At 38.9% G+C, this 22734-nt stretch overlaps 1 protein-coding gene across 4 annotated transcripts in view; it reads left to right on the top strand.

The window, feature by feature from the left end:
• gabra2b (gamma-aminobutyric acid type A receptor subunit alpha2b) overlaps nucleotides 1–22734 on the top strand; it is a 41954-nt gene that overhangs the window by 7183 nt on the left and 12037 nt on the right. Inside the window, exons 1-7 of one of the 4 annotated variants that reach the window (XM_005456332.4) lie at nucleotides 200–644; nucleotides 1111–1195; nucleotides 3172–3287; nucleotides 11775–11842; nucleotides 14718–14938; nucleotides 16649–16731; nucleotides 17475–17618. In XM_005456332.4, coding sequence (XP_005456389.1) covers nucleotides 1125–1195; nucleotides 3172–3287; nucleotides 11775–11842; nucleotides 14718–14938; nucleotides 16649–16731; nucleotides 17475–17618 — 703 coding nt within the window. In that variant the 5' untranslated portion in view covers nucleotides 200–644; nucleotides 1111–1124. Of the gene's footprint in view, nucleotides 1–199; nucleotides 645–1092; nucleotides 1196–3171; nucleotides 3288–11774; nucleotides 11843–14717; nucleotides 14939–16648; nucleotides 16732–17474; nucleotides 17619–22734 lie in introns of those variants that run through there. The other 3 variants (XM_013275450.3, XM_003451781.5, XM_013275451.3) reach the window with 3 other exon arrangements.

Here is a 22734-nt window from a genome sequence, read left to right as displayed (position 1 = left end):
AACTAGATAAAGATTTTTTTAAAAGCAAAAATGCATTTTCAATAACAAGAATTCCACGAAGCTGCACTCATAATCACCGCCGTGTATTTGACTGTGAGTGGAGACAGCATCCTCACATTCCAAGGTCTAGGCTGCAGGAAGGAGGCTCAGTGCATACCAAACCGCCTTTAGGACCCAGCGTGTCTCCTTCACAGCCTTTGTAGTTTTTGTGTGGAGATGAGGGAGACTGAGATGTGCTTCTTGCTTATCACGATTCACATCGAGGCTCTACCAGCTGAGGAGGATGCTGAACAAGGCAATTTGAAGCCCGGATCAGCTCTCACTGCTGCTGGTTTACATTTCACTTCATTTCATTAATTTTTATTTATTTATTTATTTATTTATCAGAGCCCTTTCCTCTCACTGACAGTATTTTCTATTTAGCCATTTTATTCTTTGGTATTAAATCCTGGGACACTGAAAGTATTTCGGGCGCATTCCTGCTGCTGGCTGGGACTATGATTTATCGGCGCTTGCAGCTTGGCTCTCATGACAGACTCGCTCTCACTGGGTCTCGTTCAGACGGAAGAGAGCGGTGAATTGTCTTTAACTTTCTTGAGCATCTTCGACGAATTCAGCTGCAGCGGGTACTTTTTGCACTTGAGGTGAGTCGCCTTGCATTCGCCCTCACGCACAAAACAAACGCGTATTTTCATACTGTCATTCAGGCTCGGAGAAGAACGCGTGGGAGAGAAGATGCATCCCTCTAACCCTCTTCCACGTTTCATCTAATCACATTTTGATTATTTCCGCATTTTTTTAATCGACTGCATTATCAAGAAATGCTTCAAATCGGTGTATCATATTTTTGGTAACAGTAATGTTCAGTGAGTGAAGGAGTGGGACGCGTCAGTGAATACTAATTACTGTCAGTTGCCCCTCCACCCTCCCTCTCCACTTGTGTTTATTATTTATTTATTTTTAATTGATTTACGGCGCTCTGAAGGGAATCCCCGGAAATCAGTGTCATAAAATCCGACTGTATGGACCACATACAGGCTGTAAATCCACTGGAATGTCAAGCCTGTTAATGCGAGGCTCCATTCATTGCAGCGGCTGTCCTGTGTGTAGGTGTGGACGCAGCCATGTGGAGCAGAGAGAGCGCTCCTTTACTCCTCATCTGCCTGCTGGCCCTCACAGCCCTCTGGAAAACCAGGTGAGTGTTTTCAATGGGAGACCCCTTGAAGCGAAGATATGCTATAAGCCAAGAATCACACACTTTGTCTCAGGGGGACAGCTCTGCTTATCTCATGGGTTTTTGTTTGTTTTTGGTTTTTTATAAGTAAAAGGCTGGTATGATTTGGATTGTATTTGCATAATCCTTTGTTATTTCTTATGATTGGGCTAAACAATGCACAGTTTGTGTGGTTACTAACTTCCATTTACAAATTCCCATAGACATCAATGTTTTGAGCTTTCAGCAGAATCCAACAAATAAATGCATAAATAAATAAATGGCTTTAAATCTCTCCTGTATGCTCTGCGCCCTGCAGCTGTGTCAGGACGCCTCACATTAGACGCTCAGGTGTGAAGGTGTGTTTTTGATATTGGCCAGAGTGACAGATCAGGTCAGTCAGGCGCTTACAAAGAGGCAGCCAGCGTCAGGAGCAGGAGGGGCGATTCAAATAAGGCCACGGATTTCCCCTCCAGGCTTCAGGATGCCACAGATACACTGATACTGAAAACTGGACTTCATCATCTATCTCATCAGCGCCTTTATGTTTTGCAAACATTTTTCCACATCGAGACTGCAGATAGTAGGACTAACAGGGGTGAACAACAAATTGTTTGGATACATCAGCTGTTACATTTTAGCTAATTATTGTTATTGTGTTGTTTTGTGCCAAGAGAACTTGGACATCTCTCATTGTGAAACACTCTTTAAAATTCATTTATCTCTATTTTTAAATTCTGATTTTAAACAGCCAAAATGAGTGTGACACGAGTAAATGTAAACATCTTTAGCACTCTGTGAGGCCAGTATGGATGTTTGAGCAATTTAATCTGTCATTTTACTTTGATTTCTAGTTGCAGGGTCCTGATTTTATTGATATGCTGTGGTTTGATTGTCACACCACGGTGGCTTATTGGAAAGACTAAAACTGAGTCATGTGCTTCAGTCTCCCCTCCCCTACCTCGTTTCATTAAGTGGGAGATGCTGCTGCATTGTAGAACTGTACTGTTAGCTGTTGTCCCCAGTTTACATATCAAATATATATCAGTATACATCAATATAAACATGTATCAAATATCAAACACTGCACTGTATGTAAGGCCCAGTAGTGATTGTGTATCTAGTGAGGTACGCTAGCAGGATGTTGTTAGCACAACATCTCTACAATCACCTATGTTTCAGGCTAAATTTGATAGTTTTACTTAGTTAAGCTAAACTAGCAAGCTAATCAGACTGCTAGCAAGATAATGTTAGCACGTGTACAATCATCTGTGTTTATTGCTCGCTTTATTAATTTTATTTAAACTAATGGTTCAGTTAGTTGGTGTAGGTCCCCCCCCCCACAAAAAAAAGAAAAAAGAAAAACAGCATTTTGGTCTACTCATATGATTGTGTTTCTTATGGCTTTAATACACAACCTAGTACCATACTTGAAAATAACAAATCAAATATTTATATCCTATTTTGGCCTGTAACATAAATATGAAGGCTACATTAATCTAATGCTTTCAGTGAAGCTAATTAAAGGATTGTGGTTCAAACAGGAAAAAGAGCTAGAGATGGAAAAAAAAATGATTAATATTGTTTATACTTTCCCAGCAAGTGCCTAAAGTAAAATATGCCCATAACCTGAGGCTGTTATACCAGAGCTGTTGACAGTGGTGATTAAGTAGAGCTTTAATGTGGGACATTAACTGAATTTATTTACCATGAATCTCTGCTGTGATTTGCATAGTCAGTTGTGTTTTGACTCCCAGATCAGATGGCTGGAACTGGGTCATCCATGTGCATGAGAAACATGGTTACGTGTATATCTGTGTTGGTATGCAGTCTCTGCCAGCTACAATAAGCACTCCTGTGCTTTTCATAAATCAAGCTGCTGAGAAGAACTGAATCTAAAATGTAATCAGAGTACTGCTGAAGTGTCCACTTGTTGTTTTCATGTCTCTGCTTACTAGATCGGTGAATGCAGATGCCACATCTGATTCCTTTAAAAACAACATCACTCTGTTCACACGCATCCTGGACAGCCTGCTGGATGGGTATGACAACCGTCTACGGCCTGGTCTTGGGGGTAAGCAGAAGATGTGCAGACGTACAGTTTATACAATCTAAATGAACAAATGCTGTTACGAAACCGCACGTGTGTCTTTTTTGTTAACGGCTGACGGCTCATTTGAAGTGAGAACACTTCATTTAACATCAGCTTTTCTAGTACTGATAACCTTTGGCAGCAATCCCCTCAAGAATAAACTGACAAACACACTCTGTGCACAAAACATTTAGATTATATAATACTTCCCTCCACTTCCTGGAAAGTAACAGCAGCCAAAGTGGCCACATTTAACCCCACAGAGAGTTTTACTCTTGCTTGACTTTTTATGGAAAAACCAAAGTGAGAATATTTGTGTAAAACATAAGAAAAGACACTGTGTGTGTGGATAATGACACAGTGCAGCTGGTTTGTGCCGTCTTAGTGTTTTGTAGCTGCACTACACAGTAGGAAGGTGGCTTGAATTACATGGTATGGTTACATGTATAAACGGCTGATGTTCTCAGATGAGTAAATTAAAAAGTGTTAAAAATAAAATATTTAGATCAGAATATGTACACTTTTGGTGTATGCGCTGATGCTGGGCCATTAAAAAGAGCTTCCTGAGAGCTCCCTTAAATGTTTGATAAATTTAAATTTTTAAAAGCATAACAGGCTTTTGGTATTTTTTGCTTCACACTTTCTGCAGAAGGCAGCGTTTGGATTTTGTTGTTTGAAGAATCACATCGCCTCACGCACGCAGCAGCGCTCCGCTCGTCATCCTCACATCTCCCGTTATCCTCCATGTTTGGGCATTTCCAGCTGGCCCCTCACCCCAAAGCTGAGCTCCTCCCTCAGGATTTGGTGCCATTTGAAATTCAAATTCCTGGGGCCATCAGCCCAGCCCAGGAGCCACCATATGTGGAACAGACCTCCTTTAGCTTGGCAGCACTCAGCCTATTCAACTGGCCCTACAGTAATAGTCCTGCCAGCTTATTTACTGTGCAGAAAAAGCCCCAATGTATGAAGAAAGCTCAGGTATCTAGAAAATGCAGAAATATTGAATGTATCTTTGTGTTTTTGATATTTCACAAAGGCTCGATACACCAAAACAGACTGATAGGATCCCACCAGTAAAACGCAAGTCACCTTAGCCGATGCTTTTGGACCTACAGCTAGCACCGAACAAGTGTCTGTGTAACACACAGACTCAGCGATCTGACGTAAAACACTTAAATAAAACATTAGAGCATAAATCAGAAACTTTTGAAGTGTGTTCCTCTACACTCACAGTGTAGTAGCACACTGTACTCATTAATGTACGGAGGAAACAAACCTTGCTACAGAAATGACATCAGATGTTTTCCACACGGCAGACACATTAGATCTGTATGTCTCATCTGTGTGTGTGCGTTGGGGAAACACGCCATGTTAACGCTCCACTGGACTTTGGCTTATGACATATTTATAACAACTGAAAAAGAGCCTCCTCACAGCTGCACGAGCATGCTCACTCATACATACAGTAAACTCAGGGTCAAAGGGTGAGTGTCTTTGATGGTTCTCATGGTCTAAGCATCAGCATTCACAAAGAAAGAGAGAAAAAGAGAAAAGCAGTGTGAATGCCAGTGGAGTCATTTATGTAGAGGCTAATTACACATGCAGAACATAGTATAAAATCTATTTTCTCCCTGTAGCGGTTTAAATGTTTCACTATCCTCCATCATTAAAGATGTTTGGAACAGTTGCAAGTGTGGACATAACAGGGACACAACGCAAATCAATGAATAGCTACAGCCTAATAGACCAGGCAGGTATAGGTGAAGTATAGTTTGTAGCAATGATCATATGATAAAGATTGGGAAGATGAACCCACATTTCCCTTTGTGGGGTTTCAGGGGAGAAGATAAAAGCAGCTACAATTTCTTTAACCATGAGTGAATAGCTGTGTGGGTTTAGGCTGCGAATATTTCCAGAATTTACTTAAAACAAGTTTACTTAAATCAGGCTTTCACATGCATAACTGTGTATTTTCTCTGGTATAGATAATGTAACTAGACCGTGGACTAAATTGTAATCCTAGCTGCTTTAATCTGACATTTATTTTTCATACTTGTCATCTGTTTCAAGTGCTCTTTTGAAAATGCAGTATTTTTTTCCTGACACTTTCACTGAAGTCGAGCCAGGCTGCAGAAAGTGAACAGAGAACACACAGTTGCTCCTCATCATCATTAGTGTGACTGTGAGGAAGCTCACTTCTGTTCATATTCACACTTCTGCCACTAATTTGCTTTTCACCCCCTCCGAAAATGTATCACCTATCCATGACTTCATGCTCAGAGCTATAGCTTATGCTATCAGAGACAGTCACATGTCAAAAGGTTTTTATTGTCTAAAATCGAACATTTCTCATTTACTGGGAAGTAACCATAGGCAACAACAGAAAGTCCTTTGATGTTTGGGACCAGTGTTTTTACTGGAGATGACAGAATTCCAGCGCCCTCAGTCCTGACTGGTGATTAGCCGCTCAGCCCCACACGTTTCATTATAAACCAGTCCATTTCATGTGTGTGTAACACGAGCACGACACATTAACATGTTGTAAGCGTGGAAGCGCTTTCACTATTAAATCTCAAAGGATCATCAAGAAAATGTTTGCAACGATAAACCTAATCATGGAAACTTTAAACGAGCTAAAAGTAGCTAAAGCTAAAGCTACCCAGAGCTCAGAGCCATCCACAGGCGAGCGGCCTTGGTTTGAGCAATCAAAGCAGTTAAAAGGGCAAAAAAAGTTAATGTCCTGTTATCAGGTGATATCCTTTTACAAATATATTTGCAAAAGATGTAAGTACCTGGGATTTGTCTGATAATGTAAAATATTTCAGATAAGGGTGGGGTAAAGGTGCAGGAGCCAAGTTTTGGGTTGTTATCTTATGCGTGCTGCTAGGGGTCAACTTTTGTGTTTTTCGGTAAGGTGTGTTTATGTGAATGTATTTAAGGTAGACACACGTCATTAGCAGCAGGTGTGTTGTTGTTCAGTTTGTGACTGCTGTGCTGTTATGATATGGTGTTGGATAAAGAGAACTGTTGACAAAAAATGTGACTGATGGAAGAGAAATACAGATAAAAAACAAACAAGATAAGCACGGCTGGAGTTATTGGACTGTAACAAGTTTAACAAGTTCATTCATACCAGTGACATCGCGTCACCCGCGCCAACAAACACCTCAGTGGCTTCAAGCGTAGGCTAAACCTCTACGATAGTATTTAAGCATTTGTAGTCCAGAGCATTTAATTTTCAGTTTTTTCAGCGAGAACGTGTAACTCACTGCAGTCGGTGATTTTTTTTATTACGAAAATAATATTTTGCATTAAATAAAAGCTGATTTTTGTTTGTACGTGGTGTCAGTTACAGTTCTTAGAAAGAAAAATGGAGTCAGTAAAATCAGTTTCTGCAGGACACAAAAAAAAATCAGAAATCGCAATTTCCAGGAAAACTGTGCATCTAAAGTTACCATTAATGAGAATGAAATGAAAATAGGGGCAAAAACTTGAATTGGAAATTAAACATTGTGTATTCACAAACTTACTAAAATGAAATAATATACAGGAAATGTTCTAGGTTTTAGTCCTTCTTTAAAATTTGACGTTATAACCTGAGATGTTTTGAGTTTGTCATACCTACTCTGAGCTTTTACATCTCACCCCTGAAGAATACTGCTACACAGTAAGACTAAAACTAATAAAAAACTAAACTGAAACCAAACATTTCCAAACAACAAAAGCCAGACAAGTAAACCCCGTCTGGAAACGAACTGAAAGCGAAAATGATCCGAAAGAAAAATCTGAATTGAATAAAAAATATCAAGCTATAAAAACTGAACTGATATAATCACGTCTTGCGTCTTCTAATTGGACTCTGATTTTTAAATGATGACAATGCCAAGGTTTCTGCTGCTTTGTGCTAAAATGTCAAAAACTGCACAGAGCAAATACTTCACCAGCATTATTCACATCAGCTGCTACAGGCGTCGACGTGTGAAGAGGGTTAACTGACCTTCCTTCCTCACCTGTGTGACGGAGTAATCTGGATGAGGAACGTTGCAGTTTTTACACAATGCTAAATTATGAGCTGCTCCTAATAATTTCAGCGCTTTGTTCATTCAAGTCAAATCTGTTCCCTCTAACAGTCTGTCATTTTGCTGCTTCTCTTCATCGCCATTGAAACTGGCAAGAGTTAAGTTGACATTTGGATGGTTGCACAGTGCAATGCACAGTCTCTAACACAGGCAGGTTGTGTCTTACTGATTAAACATGGTTCAGCAGGCCCATCTGTACCAAATGATTCAGATTATATGAAAGCACGTGTTTGTGACTGTTGCTGAATAAATGAACTTTAGGTATTGTCCTTGCTCCCTTAAATAAAATATCCTCGGGCATTAAATGCACTCTTGATATTTTTAAATAGTAAGCACGTATTTCCCCTGAAGGCAGTGCTTTTCTAGGTTTGCTACTAAAATAAATAAATAAAAAAGCTAGTTTTGCTTTTGAATTTGTCCCACTGGTACAATGCAAATGGAGCGCAGCTACCATTTGGTGATGGATTTGGTTTTTTACAGACCTGTGTTTGTTTATTCTTGAGGGGCTTTTGATACTGGTTTGTGATTTCTTTGTGTGTGTGTGAGAGTGAGTGTGTGTAGTCGTAGCAAAAATCCTTTACTTTACTTGATTAAATAGTTTTCTAAATCAGACATGATAAATGACATTGGGCCTGCATTTGCATATAAAATGTGCTGGTTTCATGGAGCCAGCTCCATGAAACCAACAAGACAAGAGGGTGTTTTTTCTCGTTTTCAAGCACCCTCTGCAAAGTACGGCCAATACAAAAACACAATTACAATGAATAATAATAAAACCCTCAAAAAACAAATCCTGATCACTAATGTTAAAGCTGTAGCCTCCCGAAATCCAGAAAAGACAAACAAGGCTGTCTCCTTTCTGCTGTAAGCTCCATCAAAGTCCATCTGGAAGTCTTGCTTCTCAGCAGCATCTTGAAACTCCTCCCCTTATTTCTTCAGTTATTTTGAAGTCCAATCTATATGATCTTTCATTTTAATGGTTACTTGGATATACAGTAAACTGGAAGTACTTGCACCACGATGTTTGCTTTCGTAAAGTTATCTCTTTTGACTCCTCTGGTTATCTTTTTAAATGTCTTTGATCCTTTTCACCACATGCAACATGTATGGGCTTTGTAACTGTTATAAATACAGTGCTGGTTTGCATCAAGAATAATTCTCCAGGCTTGATTTTCAGTTCATTTCTTGTGTAATTTGACATTCCTCAGCCTCTTCTTGCTGTTTTCCTTTCTTAAGAATGAATGGCTTCTTTACAGCCACCTTTCATTTCTAAGCTAAGATTTCCAATGCAGCTTCAGTAAACAGCAGACGGATCAGCTGAAGGGACAGATCCATCTCTCAGCTCCTTTGCTGGGGGGGTTTTCCCTGATTTCTCAACGACATGACTTTTAGAAACTGTTCATCAGCTGTGGAGAGGGTTTTAGATCTGCCACTTCTTCTTTTGTCCAGTTTCCTCAAATTTTTTGATGAACACACTGCACCCCATACCAGGACATGCCACGGTTTCAGCCAATAGCTCATTTGGAATCACTTTGGTGGAACAAAAAAATATTTTATGTCTGTTTTCTTTGACATTTTTCATAGATTCTGGTAAAAAATGGGAACAAATGTTTTAATGACAGGTTGGTAGTGCCTAAAGACATAAAATAAATGGCATCTTTAGGCAAACTGGTTCTTTGCTAAGTTTTCTGTTATGTGCAGACACGACACAGGTTCATCCCTTACGTTTTTATGAATAAATGACTGATAGGTCAATGTGAAGTGGCTTAACAAACAAAAACTATCATCTGACAGTGGTCAGCTACAAGGACTGGACTGAAAATAAGAAGAAAAAGCAGCCAGTATCAATGTCATTGGCTCAAGACTAATTAAAAAAAATTACACAAAAGTATCTTCAGAACCAAAATATGAAGAAAAAAGGGCACAAGAACTTTGCACAGTACTGTGTGCCAAAAGCATCAGCTTTAATAGTAAATGTCAGGTGGCAAAATCATCCCTCATGAAATTTCCCAGTCTTTCTGTTCATCTTGTGTCATGGTGGCTCCTGTTAGTAATTCTCAATTGTACAATACTTTTAATGTTACGTAGCAGGCTCAGTAAATGGTATAGAGATGAAACATTCACCCATCACAACACATGACCAGCACACTTGGTTTATACAGTATATATAGTGTCACAGCCATTGAGAGGCTCAGTATATTACAGTGCATCAAGCCCTTATGCTAAAATGCACCATTCTCTGTCACAAGAGGAAGTAATACAGAACATTTTTACTGAGGCACAAATGTATTTAAAATTATAAATCAAACGAATGAAGCTCTCTGTGGTAGAGTAAAAGAACAGATGAATCTCAGTCTGCCTTATTTACATTCCATAGCCTGGTTTACATGAATAAATGCACCCAGTGGCATGTCTAGCTAAATAGATTGAACCTATTACACCACAGCCTGCCGCTGCCTCTGATTTACGTTATCTTATAAGCAGGTGAACGCTGGTAATATTTTATATTAAGCCTGTGATTTATGGAGTAGTTTGGCTGCTTGAATGTTATCAAAACGCTGACTGGTTTCCACCGATACTCAAATGTAGGTGGAAGAAAACATGTTTATTAGAAGCAAGGGAGAAACATTTGACCATTTTTAATGCTTATTGCTACGGGAGACACCACATACCTGCAGGGGAATGAAATGTGGGTGACACCCTGATTGGTAATGTGTAATTAAAGACAAAACAGTCAACAGTCAAACTGTAAACTTCTGACACTGTTATCAGCTATTTATCTATGATATGTCTCAGAGGGGTTGTGGATGGCAGCTCACCTTGCCATGCATGAGAGAGCTTTACTTAAAGTGAAGTATTTTTTAGGTGGTATGTAAGATGCTTTTCGTTGTGTAGAAGAGAGCGTAGTATGAAACATGGAAGCTTTTTGAATTGACCAAGCACAGGAGCTTTATCTTCAGTAAATATTTCAAAGAGCCGGAGTGTAGAGAGAGCGAATGGAGCTGATGCAGCAGCGCTGATGCAGTTACACATTGTCACTGGAAGGGGAAACATGCGAGGCCTTGCTTTTCCATAGCTGTGAACATTTAGGTCAAATTTGAACTTACATGTTGCTTTGATTCAATACATGTAATCTAACAGAGGTTGGACGAGCTTTTCAAAGGTCACGTGTACAGTTGTGTGATGAAGAAAGCACACCTTCTTACAATTGAAGGAGTTACATATCAGGACATAACAAAAAAAATCAGAATCAACAATAAAACCATGTTATTGTCTATGTAACATGAACGAGGCCAACATGCAGAAGCAATGTCTGAAAAACGAACAACACCTCGAGATTCAAGTCATCATTTTCCACGTGACTTTATCGGTCGCTCACATCATTGTGGAGGAATTTGGACCCGGATCTTTACAATGCTGCTTCACTTCAGCTTTGCAGGCGTTTGTTCATCCACAGCCTCTTTAAGCTTTTACCATTTCAAAGCATTGCAGTACCTGGATTATTTTCTTCTTCAGCCATTCTGCTATAGATTTGCTGTGTGCTGATTTGATTGTCATGTTGCATGACCCAGTTTGGCCCCATATTTGACTCTAGACTATTTTTCCTTATGCTCGACTCATAAGGCACAGTACATGGTGCTGTGCATTATGGCCAAACAGCTCCACTTTGGTCTAATCTGTTCAAAGGAGATTGTTCCAGAGGTCATGTGGTTTGTCCAGATCCATGCTGCCATGTTTGTTTTTGGAGAGAGGAGGCTTTCTACCAAACAAGCCACACTTGTTTAATATTTTCTGATCATGAATTTTAACATTTAATATGAACAAATAAACAGTTGCAAGGTTTAATATGTCATGATTGATGCTCATTAGAGTTTGCTGAATTTTAAGCTCTTATGTCCTGATAGATAAAACTTTGACAGTAGGTGAGGTGATCTTGCGCACATTATAGTTCCGTCTGTATGGTAATGATGACAAATAACTTCCTGAAACTACATCACACAAATAGAAATAATAACAATAGTAATAGTAATTGCTTTTAATATGTGATAAGAGCAGCAGCAGTATTCCATGTAGCTCGGAGAAGGACTTACTTGATGAAGTTCTGATAAAGTATAAGATCTTTGTGCATGTGGGATTATGACTCCAGCCCAGAAATGACTCCACTTATCCCAGCGAGGTAATTACTGATTATAGATACACTGATAAACTGAGTAGCTATTCCTGAAAATGGAAGAAAAAAAGATCAAAACTTTTGTTTAATACTCTGTAAATCACCTCGAGCTTCGAGGATACGTGGCAAACTTTTTGATCAGTACTAAAAATGAAAGAAAGTTCAGCGTAAACTCGCTTCTTTTGTGTCTTGATGTCTTGATGTTTTTCTCTGATCCAGACAGGGTAACTGAGGTGAAAACAAACATCTATGTTACCAGCTTTGGACCAGTTTCAGACACGGACATGGTGAGTGCAGCGTACGGACGTTTATTCACTCTGCTTACTGTCATTTCTCTCACAGCCTGCTTGTGCTTCAAGAAGAAACAGTACTTCTTTTAATTTCACTTTCATTATGTCTTCCCCTCACACACAAACACACACAAACACACACAAACACACACAAACACACACAAACACATACAAACACTACAGTACTGAAGTAGGAAGAGTATTCCTCACTGTGTCACGATGTCTATTCATCTGACAATTTTCATCTCATAAATTATTGAAAGTCTTCTTGTTATTCAAGTCACTGCTTTGTTTACCCTGGGCTTTCCTGTTTCTCATTCTGAAACACGCGCCCACCTTCACATCATATCATCAGCCTCCCTTCAATTGCTAAAGGCTCATTTTTCCAAGTGATTAATTCATCAATTCAGCAGTTAAGTTTAATGCAATGGTCTCTGAAAAACATGTGAACAAGACGGCTCTCGGCCAAACATAAACCAGCACTTATAGAGAGTGGGACAAAGGCACCGAATAATAAATCTTTGAGGCTAAAATTTATTTAAATTTATTTATTTATTTAAAATCATATGGCAAAAATCCCAGATCCAAATCACCGCCCACATCTCATCAGCTAATTGGCCCAGAGGGTGATCTGTCGGCCAAATTATTTCTGATGTCTCCTTTTAAAAACATCTTGAACATAAACAGATGGACAGACAGACAAACAGCTCAAAGGAAAATTTCCTTTCCTTCAGTTTCATTGGCTGAGGCCGTCACTGATGACCTCGCTTATAACCCAAGGAGGAAGTCACTGCTAAAATCATCCCTTATATTCAGGTTTGGAAACATATTACTTAGTTTAAAATATATTATTTATCCCAGGCTCTGCTGTGAGATATAGGCCTCATAAAAAATGAGAAACAGGATGAAATATTCTCATCTGATCTGTCTCCTTTATTCAGATACTCTAGAGCAATTCAGACGATTGCTGAGGTGGCCACATATACGATTTATATAAGGTCCACCGAAAGGAAGAAAAATAATAAGATGAAAAATTTAAAAAATGAAGAGTATTTACTTTAGGGGACTTAGTCACAAAAATGAGCAATCTATATTTACTATACAAATGAAATACAGATACAGTCAGATAGCATAAGGCTGCCAGCCCTGCATTTGAAGTGTACCTCTTATTCTCATTCACATAGTCAAAAAGCAGAAAAAATAGTAAACACAGAGACGTCACATTACAGTTATTTACTGGCTTTTCCTGACAAGTGATAAACCTGGAAATTCAGTTTATTATTTGCCTAATAAATAACAGTTTCTAAAATATTTATATTTTATTGTGTCTGTCTAACAGTTGGACTCCAACTGTTTGGAGACAGGTTGTCTCTCCCCAGGAGACCTGTGCAATTTCTTTGCAATTAAAAGTGGTTGACAGTTCAAACATGTGTTGCACAAATAACCTCTCAGTGACCAGTCTGTTGCCTCAACCACTTGAAATCAGGCTTTGACACCAAAAAAATTCACCAGGCAACCACAAATGTTTCCTTGTTGCAAGATAGTTGTCCTACTTTTGCTCTAGTGTGATTGAGCCACCATCACTACGTAAGACAACCTAGTTCACTTGCTTACTGTGACCATTAACGGCTTTTATCATGTCGAAATGTAGAAAGAAAATTGACATGAAGAAAAAAAATTATACTGGGTTCTATTGAGAAATCATCCAGAAATGGAAATTCAGCTGATGTCACTGAGAGCCAGGAAAAAAATGTGTGAAAATGAGTATTTTTGATCAGTCTAAAGTCTGAGCTTTTTTCCTCACTGGCATTTCAAACAATGACCTCATCGTTTTTAAACTTCAGCCATGTTTGGTATGAGAATTCTCTTCATATCTTATGAACAAAAAAGTTTTTTAAAAGGAAAACAACCAAAAAAGCTCTTATTTTGTAAACCAGCTCCATTTTAGCTCCCAGCAAAAAGGAGTAACATTGTATTCTTGTCATGGATTAATGCATAGTGCTTACTTTGAGACATCACAGTGGTATATGTAGGAGTTACCCAAAATAAACCAGTGTGCACAAACATCAAAATGAAGGACCACGCTTCCCAGTCTGATGCTGAGGTGGATGAATGTGTTTTTAATAATTTAGAAGGATGCAGAAAGTTTTAGAAGGAAGCTCAAAGAAAACATTTACAGTTAGCCTAAACGTATGCGTCGTAAGAACAGCTTACTGACCTAATTTATGCTCCGTCTTTCAACAACCACACTTTTCACATTCAGACATCTTTTAATGACTTTTGCTGTAACTTTACTAAAATGAGACCTGAACTAAAATACTAAAGCAGGCCGTTTCAGAGTCCGAGCTGCTATACCATAAAATCCACAGTTTCAATGTCCCGACATCTAAAGGTCACAGGCTTTGCAACTATGACGAGTAAAAAGGGAAAAAAAGTATCTCTTTCTGCTTCTCACCCTCACTTGCTGTGTGTGAATCACACAGACACGAACATTCACACGTATACACATTTCACGGTGGACTGATTTCTGCCCTAAATCCTTGCTTGTGTGTGGTGTCTTTTGACAACACAGTATTGCAGGTTAAGGGGGTCATGTTGGCCTCAGAGTCAGCTTAGGAAAACAGCAACTGAGTAAGCTGTGAAGGAACAGGGCGAGTGTGGGCCTCACCTTCATGGAGACCCACTATTTGGAAACAGGGAAAGCCCTACAGAGCTGGCAGGTGAAGTTAGTTGTGATGAACTGCCCATCAGTGCACAGTTTAGCATTTTTGGAGTGGGAATGAGCCTTGTTTTAATACATGGGGAACCTAAGTCATAAGAGAAGTAATAATATAGTGAGATTAATTCACGAACGTATCTCATCTTTTCTCAGGAGTACACCATAGATGTTTTCTTCCGGCAAAGCTGGAAGGACGAGAGGTTGAAATTCCATGGGCCAATGAATATTTTGCCCCTGAACAACCTGATGGCGAGTAAGATTTGGACCCCGGACACCTTCTTTCACAACGGGAAAAAGTCCGTGGCACATAACATGACCATGCCTAATAAACTGCTGAGGATCAAAGATGACGGGACACTGCTGTACACCATGAGGTAACTCAAGGCACAGAAGCAAAAAGACAGAAACAGTGAGAATCGCTTGGATAATATACGTTTGCTGTCTGAGGGTTAGTTAGAAACACTGATTACATCTATAAGGCAAACATGAAGCTCTTGCTAGCAATGTGTTAGCTTATGTTTACACGTAATGTCACATCATCACTGGAACCTGAAAGACTAAACGAGGCATTTCTCTGCTGCCCAGCACTGGATTTAAATACACGTCTTTAACTCTGCCACAAGCTCAACAGCCACAGCTGCTTCCAGTCGATCCATCCTTCTGCAGAGTCAGTTCAGACTGGCTCAGGTTGGATTTGGAGAAGTAAGACAAAAAATGATGATGGAAATAGACTTAGATGTGAATTGTTTAATTTTTCACCACAGCCACAGAAACTCGACTCCAGTGACCCTGAAACTAACAACCAGTGGGTCATTGTTAAATGGATAGGTAATGTTAGCGCCCCCCCCTTCCCACACAAAAATACGGATAACTACATTTTCATCATGGTCCCAATATAAAGGGAAGCTTTTACACTTATACTACCTGTATGTTTATAAATCAAACATGTTATAAAGTGTTTATTACATCTAAAGAGCCCACAGTTAGCTGTTTTCCCTCTCATGTCACTTCCCCTTTCTCCAGGAAGCTGCATGACAACGTTAACTATAAGAAGGGCTTGTTTGAGACATGAACCCGGGAACTCTCAAAGCCAGGCTGCTGGATACAGCTTCATATTTGCCTAAGAGACACGAGAGTCCACAAACTTTCCTAAAATAGAGAGAAAGAAAAAGAGAAATGACTTGGATGGAACGCATTTCTTGCTAAAGCAAGCGTGAATACAGCAGCAACACAGAATCCCATTTGTTCACATGTATTTTTCATGCCTCCTGTTTCTCGCATTCAATGCTATGCTTGAATGCTATTTCAAAAAAGTCAATGGAAACATAAAATTTTGTAATAATATTAATTATAATAACTTGCTTAACAAATTTAGACCACTTGTCAGAAAAACATTAAATCTGTTTTAGAAAAAACAAAAATTACTGAGTTCATTGCAGGAGATTCATGTTTTTTACCTAAATTTGTGCCGGCACACTCGACTCTGAGAAGTGACATTCAAACAGTAAAAGTAATTTTTCTGTTTAGAAACACAAACATCTGTAATTTGGCATCTCAGTAAAACTAATAATGTGCTTTATTATTTTTACTGCTTTTTTGTAAAATAGCCAAGTTGAAGATTCGTGGATAACAATAAGAATCAGAGCTCAGCACTGAAAACCATTATTTTGTATAAACAGCCTGTCCTGGTAGATTAACCATTATACATTAAAAAATGATTTTTGGTAATTACCGGTATTGTTAATTTCGGCAGCTGTGGCATAAACCTTACATTGGTCTGATACATTTGTAAGCACTGTGTATTTTTGCAGTGGTTGGATATTGTCTTAAACAGCACACAGCTATGCGCATTCTTAGCACAGAGCTAACCTACAGTGTCACCATCTCTGCTGGTCTCTGCAGCACTTCGTTTGTTTTGCTCCGCTGATTACAGTTAAGATGAATTATTCTTGTTTCAAGGCATTACAGATGGGAAGTGTCTTGAATAGTGCATGAGGCTTGTGAGTCTATTTTTCTTTCTATCTGTGCTGTATACTTTTCATGCATTTGCAAAGTCTCCTCCATTTTCTGTGAATTGGATGCAGGTTAACTGTGCATGCAGAGTGCCCAATGCATCTGGAGGATTTCCCCATGGACTCTCATTCCTGTCCACTAAAATTTGGCAGCTGTGAGTAACTCTGATGATGATAGTGCCTGAGGGAACTCAAAAGTAAAATGCTGCTTTGTTTCTTTTTTTGTTTTTTCTTTCCTTCCTTCTTCTCACTGGTCCTTTGGCGAGAGAGGAGCCTCAGGAACAAGTGAAGCTAGAATGCATGGCTCAGTTTTTTGGCAGTGGCACAAACAACACTATGGATAGAGCACTAATTGGAAAAGTCACTGGGAAAAATGGGGAAACCAATGCTAAGCTCATCCAAATATTTTTGTTGGGTATTTAATTCTGCTAATGCTTCTTCACATTTGGATGGAATTTTTTGCTTTAAGCTGTTTCAAGATGTTGCTTTAAAAGCAATAATTATTCTAACTCAGTGGGTCATGTCTGAAATGCCTTGATGTCCTGTCTTCTTTATGTGGTGATCGACAGTATTTCACATGCTACTGTGCAACATGACTGACAGAATATTTCAATTACTGAATGTACTGAAGTAAAAATGTTCCCCTGTTTCATTAGACATTCTCAGCTCAGCAGACACACTCTCATATCCCATATTCAGTAAATTCTGTAGCTGACTGAAAAGGGCAAATGTCACTGATATCTTGTTGGTGTTTCACAAGTGACATCGTCAAGCAGTGAGGGGCTTTGTTTCTCTCAGCAGTATCATTTAAACACAATGTAAAAGTTGGCTTTTCATGTGGATTTTTGAAAAATGTATCAGTTTACCTCCCATGGGTCTACCCTCTTCCTCTTTTCAGATGCCTACACAATCTCAGAGGTGACTTACGCTTGGACTCGCAATGCTTCCGAGTCTGTTGTAGTGGAAGGAGAAAGCTCTCGGCTGAACCAGTACGACCTGCTTGGGCAAACGGTCGGACAAGAAACTATCAAATCCAGTACAGGTAAGAGTCTGTCGAAGCCTGTTGGGAATTAAATCCACCTCTTGATCCTTTTTTCTTCTCCTCACTGACTTCATCCACAGACATTTTCTGACATTTTCAAATACTAGAGAATAATGAACATTTGCCAGATTGGTTCCAGCTCGTATGCAGCAAAAAAAGTGAGTATTTCTATTACACCCTTTGGTGACTAAACACGGCAATAATCTGAAGCCGTAAGAATCTGTTGTATGCCTTCCACTGCATCCACTTTGTGGAGTCAGCAACCTGAATATCTTTCTCACTTCCAAAGTGTTTTAGTGTGAAAATCAAACTGAACTGTGATTTTGTGCTTGTTTGGGAGGATGTGGAGATTGTCCACCTCCTACATGTTGCAGGAGGCGGCCGTAAGCCCGCTGTGACACGCTTTGCTAAGTTTTGTCTTTATATTACTCACTTTATTTGGCTTGGAAAATGCAGAGAAATCTTTGCTCTGGCTTTTGCATGGAAATCATTTGACATAACAGGGATTTGGTCTTTTCTACTGCACTGGTCTATATTTTGTTATTGTGTGTTTATCCTGGTTTGGAGACCCAAAAGCTGCATGGCAGGTGAGCTGATACAGTGACGAGCCTTTTTACTTGTTTGGAGAACAAAGACTGGCCGTTTATTTGGGTGGATTTTTTTACATTTACCAGTAAAAAACATAAGACATGCTGATGCATTACTAGAAGCAACGAAATATAAGTAGCTTGCTTACTAGGTTTGATAAGGAGGCATTTGACTCTTCATGAGACATTGACTAGTGATTTAAATGCAGACAGAATAGTAATCTTTGCATCCTGGTCTATCTTGAGCAACAAATGAGTGAATGTCAGCATGAAAACGATCACTAAGCTGACTGAACAACAGTTAAAATGGATTTAGAGCAACAGATTGTCATATTTTACTAGACCCTCAGACAAATCCTTGAAACATCAGCACTGAGTAGCAAAAGCATGGCTGATCATCAACATCAGTATTTACTACCAGGGTGACTTGAACTGAAATCTCAGACTGAGCTGCTATTTGTGGCACCTCTGGAGAAATGTTATGCTTGCAGTTTGTTGTCTTTGCACAGCTGACACAGAGGAGCAGACACACTCTTATACATGACTTATCTTAACCTGCCATCATTCACTTAAGGAATCACAAGTTAGAACTTGTGATGCACTAGGCTGTAAAACATGTTATAGAAACAGTGAATCTGATGTTAATTTCACTGAATGGATCAGGATTTTCCTCCCATCTCCTATCTGGAGATCTGCAGAGATGGAACGCGCCACATATGGCGCCTCCACAGGAAATGGAAGAAGAAGGCTCAAGTTCATCATCAAAGTAGACTGTAGTGAACTACTTAATTTTTAATCTATTTAGTTGACAGCATGTTGTGTTGTTGCACTTGAATGTTGACTGAATGATTCTTTCTACAAAGGGGATTTAGATCCTACATTAAAATAACAGTTAATGTTTTGCATTGTTAGGTTTGATTGCATCCGTTATGTCCACAACAGGAAAACTAAGACTAAAAATAAGCAAAATATAAAATATATTCTAAATGAGTTGTTCTGTGTTTTAGTTATGAACCTACTTGGATAAAGTTCTTGCTCATTTTATAAATACATTCACTAATGTATGCTTGTCTGCTCTAATGTTATTGGCTTTACCATGATGCTTGCATACTATATCATTTATACAGGGTATACGGCTAACTAGCTTAACATTACTACTGTATTTAAAAGACAGACCTGGATTTTTTGGAAAACAAGCCAGGGGTAACAGCTGTGCTTGTAAAAACTCTGTAGATGAGCCCACTCCCCAGCTGACCTCAGAAAACACTTTTCTGGTGAGTTTTTTGTCTCAATTGCTGATTTCAGGTCTTATTTTTAGAAGCATGTTGCTGATTTTGTGGTTATGGTCCTATTTATATATAAACTTCCAAGGACAAGAAGTATTCCATGCTACATCATTCTGTATGGTTTTAGGTTGTAAAAAAAACAATTTTTAGTTGGTCTGAGAGGTGTGTGCTCAGGTGAGTTAGGATGGACACTGACCAATCAGAGATAAACCTCCCCCATCTGTACGAATCAATTGGCTATCCCTCAAAAAGCCCATCAAAACATAAATGGAGAATAGAGCCCTTATATTCAAACTTTACGTCTGATACTGATATTGGTGATTTGAAAAACTGATATATTGGCCAATTTTTTCTTCTTTCAGACACGCAACTATGCATCATCTACACACGTAACATGCTTGAAGTGTGTTTTTGTAAATTCTGAAAACAGTTCTCTTGTTACACTCTTTTCCTCCTTGATTATATGTAGAATACAAGGACTAAATAGATGTTTTTCATTCTGGTCTTAAAGTTTGAGCTGGGTTTTTAAAGCACAGTGAAACATGTTGTCTTGAAGCTTTGCTGGCTATACACAGAAATAGAAATATGCACTATCCGAGGCAATCGGTTGTCAAGTTAAATTATTTCAAAAAATTGTTCTAACAAGCATATCGTTGACAAAGTTCAGAAAAAAAACAACCAAATCCATACCAAAAAACAGAGTAAGAGATAATGAGGATTAAAAATAGAAGCAATACACTTCTACATACGCCAACACAGATGCCAAGAAACAAGATCGGAACTTGTGTGTGTGTGAAGATGAAAGCGACACCATCACTGTCCAAGATGTAGGAAACACATAGATGTCACTTGAAAGATTAGATCAAAAAAGCTGGTTGTAAGATGTGGTGACTAAACATGCCGCGAGTCTGAATTTAAATACCGAGGCAGCATGAGGCTACCAGGCTTCTTCTAAAAGGATGAGAGGATGATGGCAGCTGTTTTCCTTCAAATGCTGGAAGCGACAGAAATCTGACTTTGCGATGGCAGATGATGTGATGCAATAAGCAAATCACTGATAAAGGGTATGTAATGCACTGTAAGTTAGTGAGACGAATGATATGTTCTTGTCTTGGTTTTGTGAGGATTGTGTTCACATAAAGACAAGAAAAATGTTACATTTACCTTTATTTACAAGATCTGCTTTATATTTCCTTTTTATATCCTTATTATATTATTGTAACATTACATTTGATTCTATCATAAACTATAATGCAAAATAAAAATGGAAATCTGAATTGTTTGGGGAAAATGGCCCCCTGTTGGTAAAGCTGCCTGCTGTAGCAATACCGTGTAGCAGAATGAAATTCACAGCATAGTGATAAGTAACATGCAGAAACCATTGCAAGTAATCCCCCAACAGTTATTAATTTAGAAATAAATACCCCCCAGGGTGCCTACAAACAGAGCAGAACCAAAGCAGGTGGAGGCTGGGTGGAGTGGAGCAGCAGTAACATCGACAAGCATAAATAGGCCGCCTGATCGGTGCAGTGAGATGTGATGGGGTGGATGTGGTTGGTTAGCTGTTGTAGCAGAGTGGGAGCACTGTGGTATGGGGAGTTAACACAGTGCTGTTTATCACAGAACAAACAGCAGCAGTCATGTAATAATAATAACAACAATAATGATAAAAATAATGACGATGTCGGGGGTAAGAATGAGTGAAGCAGAGCCTGGAGGATGACAAAACAGACCTGACAGATGAACCAACTTCAGCGGACACACAATTTATTATGGTGCATGTTGTCATGGTGACAATGGATGTTGCCATGGTCGCATAAGCATAAACTAATCAAAAAGTACCTATATAGCACTATTCCAAACACAAGTCACAAAGGGCTTAACAAGCAACGTTTAAAGAAAAGTGAGAAAAGTATAATAAAAGTAAAAAATAGATGCTTAAGAAGTGATGGACTGGCTTTATTATAGCATCTTCTCGTCTCACTAACTGATTTTTTTCACTGATTTATAAATTATACATAATTTTAAAGTTAGTCTCATCTGGTACTAATTTTATTTCTATAATAAATCTAGAGAAATACAAGTGCAATGTTGTCCCCCAAAAATATAGTGGCATAAATGTAAAAAGTGAAATAACATACTGGGTTATTATAAGAAACATTGGGAACCACAAGTTTGCCGTCAAATTTAATGTTGCATAGTTACAAAGACATGTCCTTTATGGCACTGGCAAGATAGAAAAGTCTTGATTAGCCTTAAAGGCTACTTTACACCTAAAAGAATAAGTTTACCCAACCAATTAGAATTACTGAATGTACTTTCTGCAGCATTTCACAGAGCAGCATCTGTGGTGTAGGTCAAGTAAATTGCAGAGGATGAGAGATCTGAAAGCATCCAATATACTCTGTGTCGCTGAGTGACAGCACTGATCTAATTTTAGTAATACTACTTCTGAGGAAAACCTGACAGAAGAAACCTTTCTGGATATGCAGCTCTTGCAAGATGATGATAGAAGTCACGGTGATTATAGTGGTGAGAATGGGAAAGTAGGCTGTAATTGCTGGAAGACTGACGTTGTGCCCCCCCCCCCCCCCCCCCCCCCCACCACCATCTTTTAAATCTGTATTGTTTGTACATGGACTGATTGATTCTGGCTATTTAAAGATAAAGTATTGTCAGTTTGGATTAATCAGTTTAAAGAACGCTGAAACGTCCTTTGAAAATGTATCTGCCTTAGCAGGGGCTAAATTAGCTAAAAAGGGGGAAAAGCACTGTTTTGAACCTCTCAGGGAAGAAAGTGAGATCAGAGTGGAAATGTGAATAATGCCTGGGATGGATTATCACAAATGTAAAGAATGAGTTACATTTGATGATCAGGCAAGAGTTTGAGAAATTTGCTCCTGTGGAGGATACTGACCTGAGGGTTATTGCCTGCAGACTTTAAAGGTACACATAAGGCAAGAGTGGGTGGTTTACAAAGCTTTGCTGTGGAGTTGGATGTCTTTTGTATGTGCCTGAGCGTGGAGAGTGAGTCCCCCTTTTCTCACAAGATGTTCTACTTTTTTTCATTTCTGGAACTTTTTTCATGCTGGAGCTTCGATGTATTTCAGGATAGAGTAGGTGAAAGTATTGAAGAAAAAAAACACAAGATCTAAACCCGTGTTCTTGTATCAAAGTCTAAGACCATATTTACTGAAATATGTTTGATCATTCTGCTTTTAATAGAACTAAAAAAGGACTAGT

This window comes from Oreochromis niloticus, linkage group LG2 (assembly GCF_001858045.2).
Source record: "Oreochromis niloticus isolate F11D_XX linkage group LG2, O_niloticus_UMD_NMBU, whole genome shotgun sequence".
In the NCBI taxonomy this organism is placed as follows: Eukaryota; Metazoa; Chordata; class Actinopteri; order Cichliformes; family Cichlidae; genus Oreochromis; species Oreochromis niloticus.
This window is presented reverse-complemented; position numbering and strand designations above follow the sequence as displayed.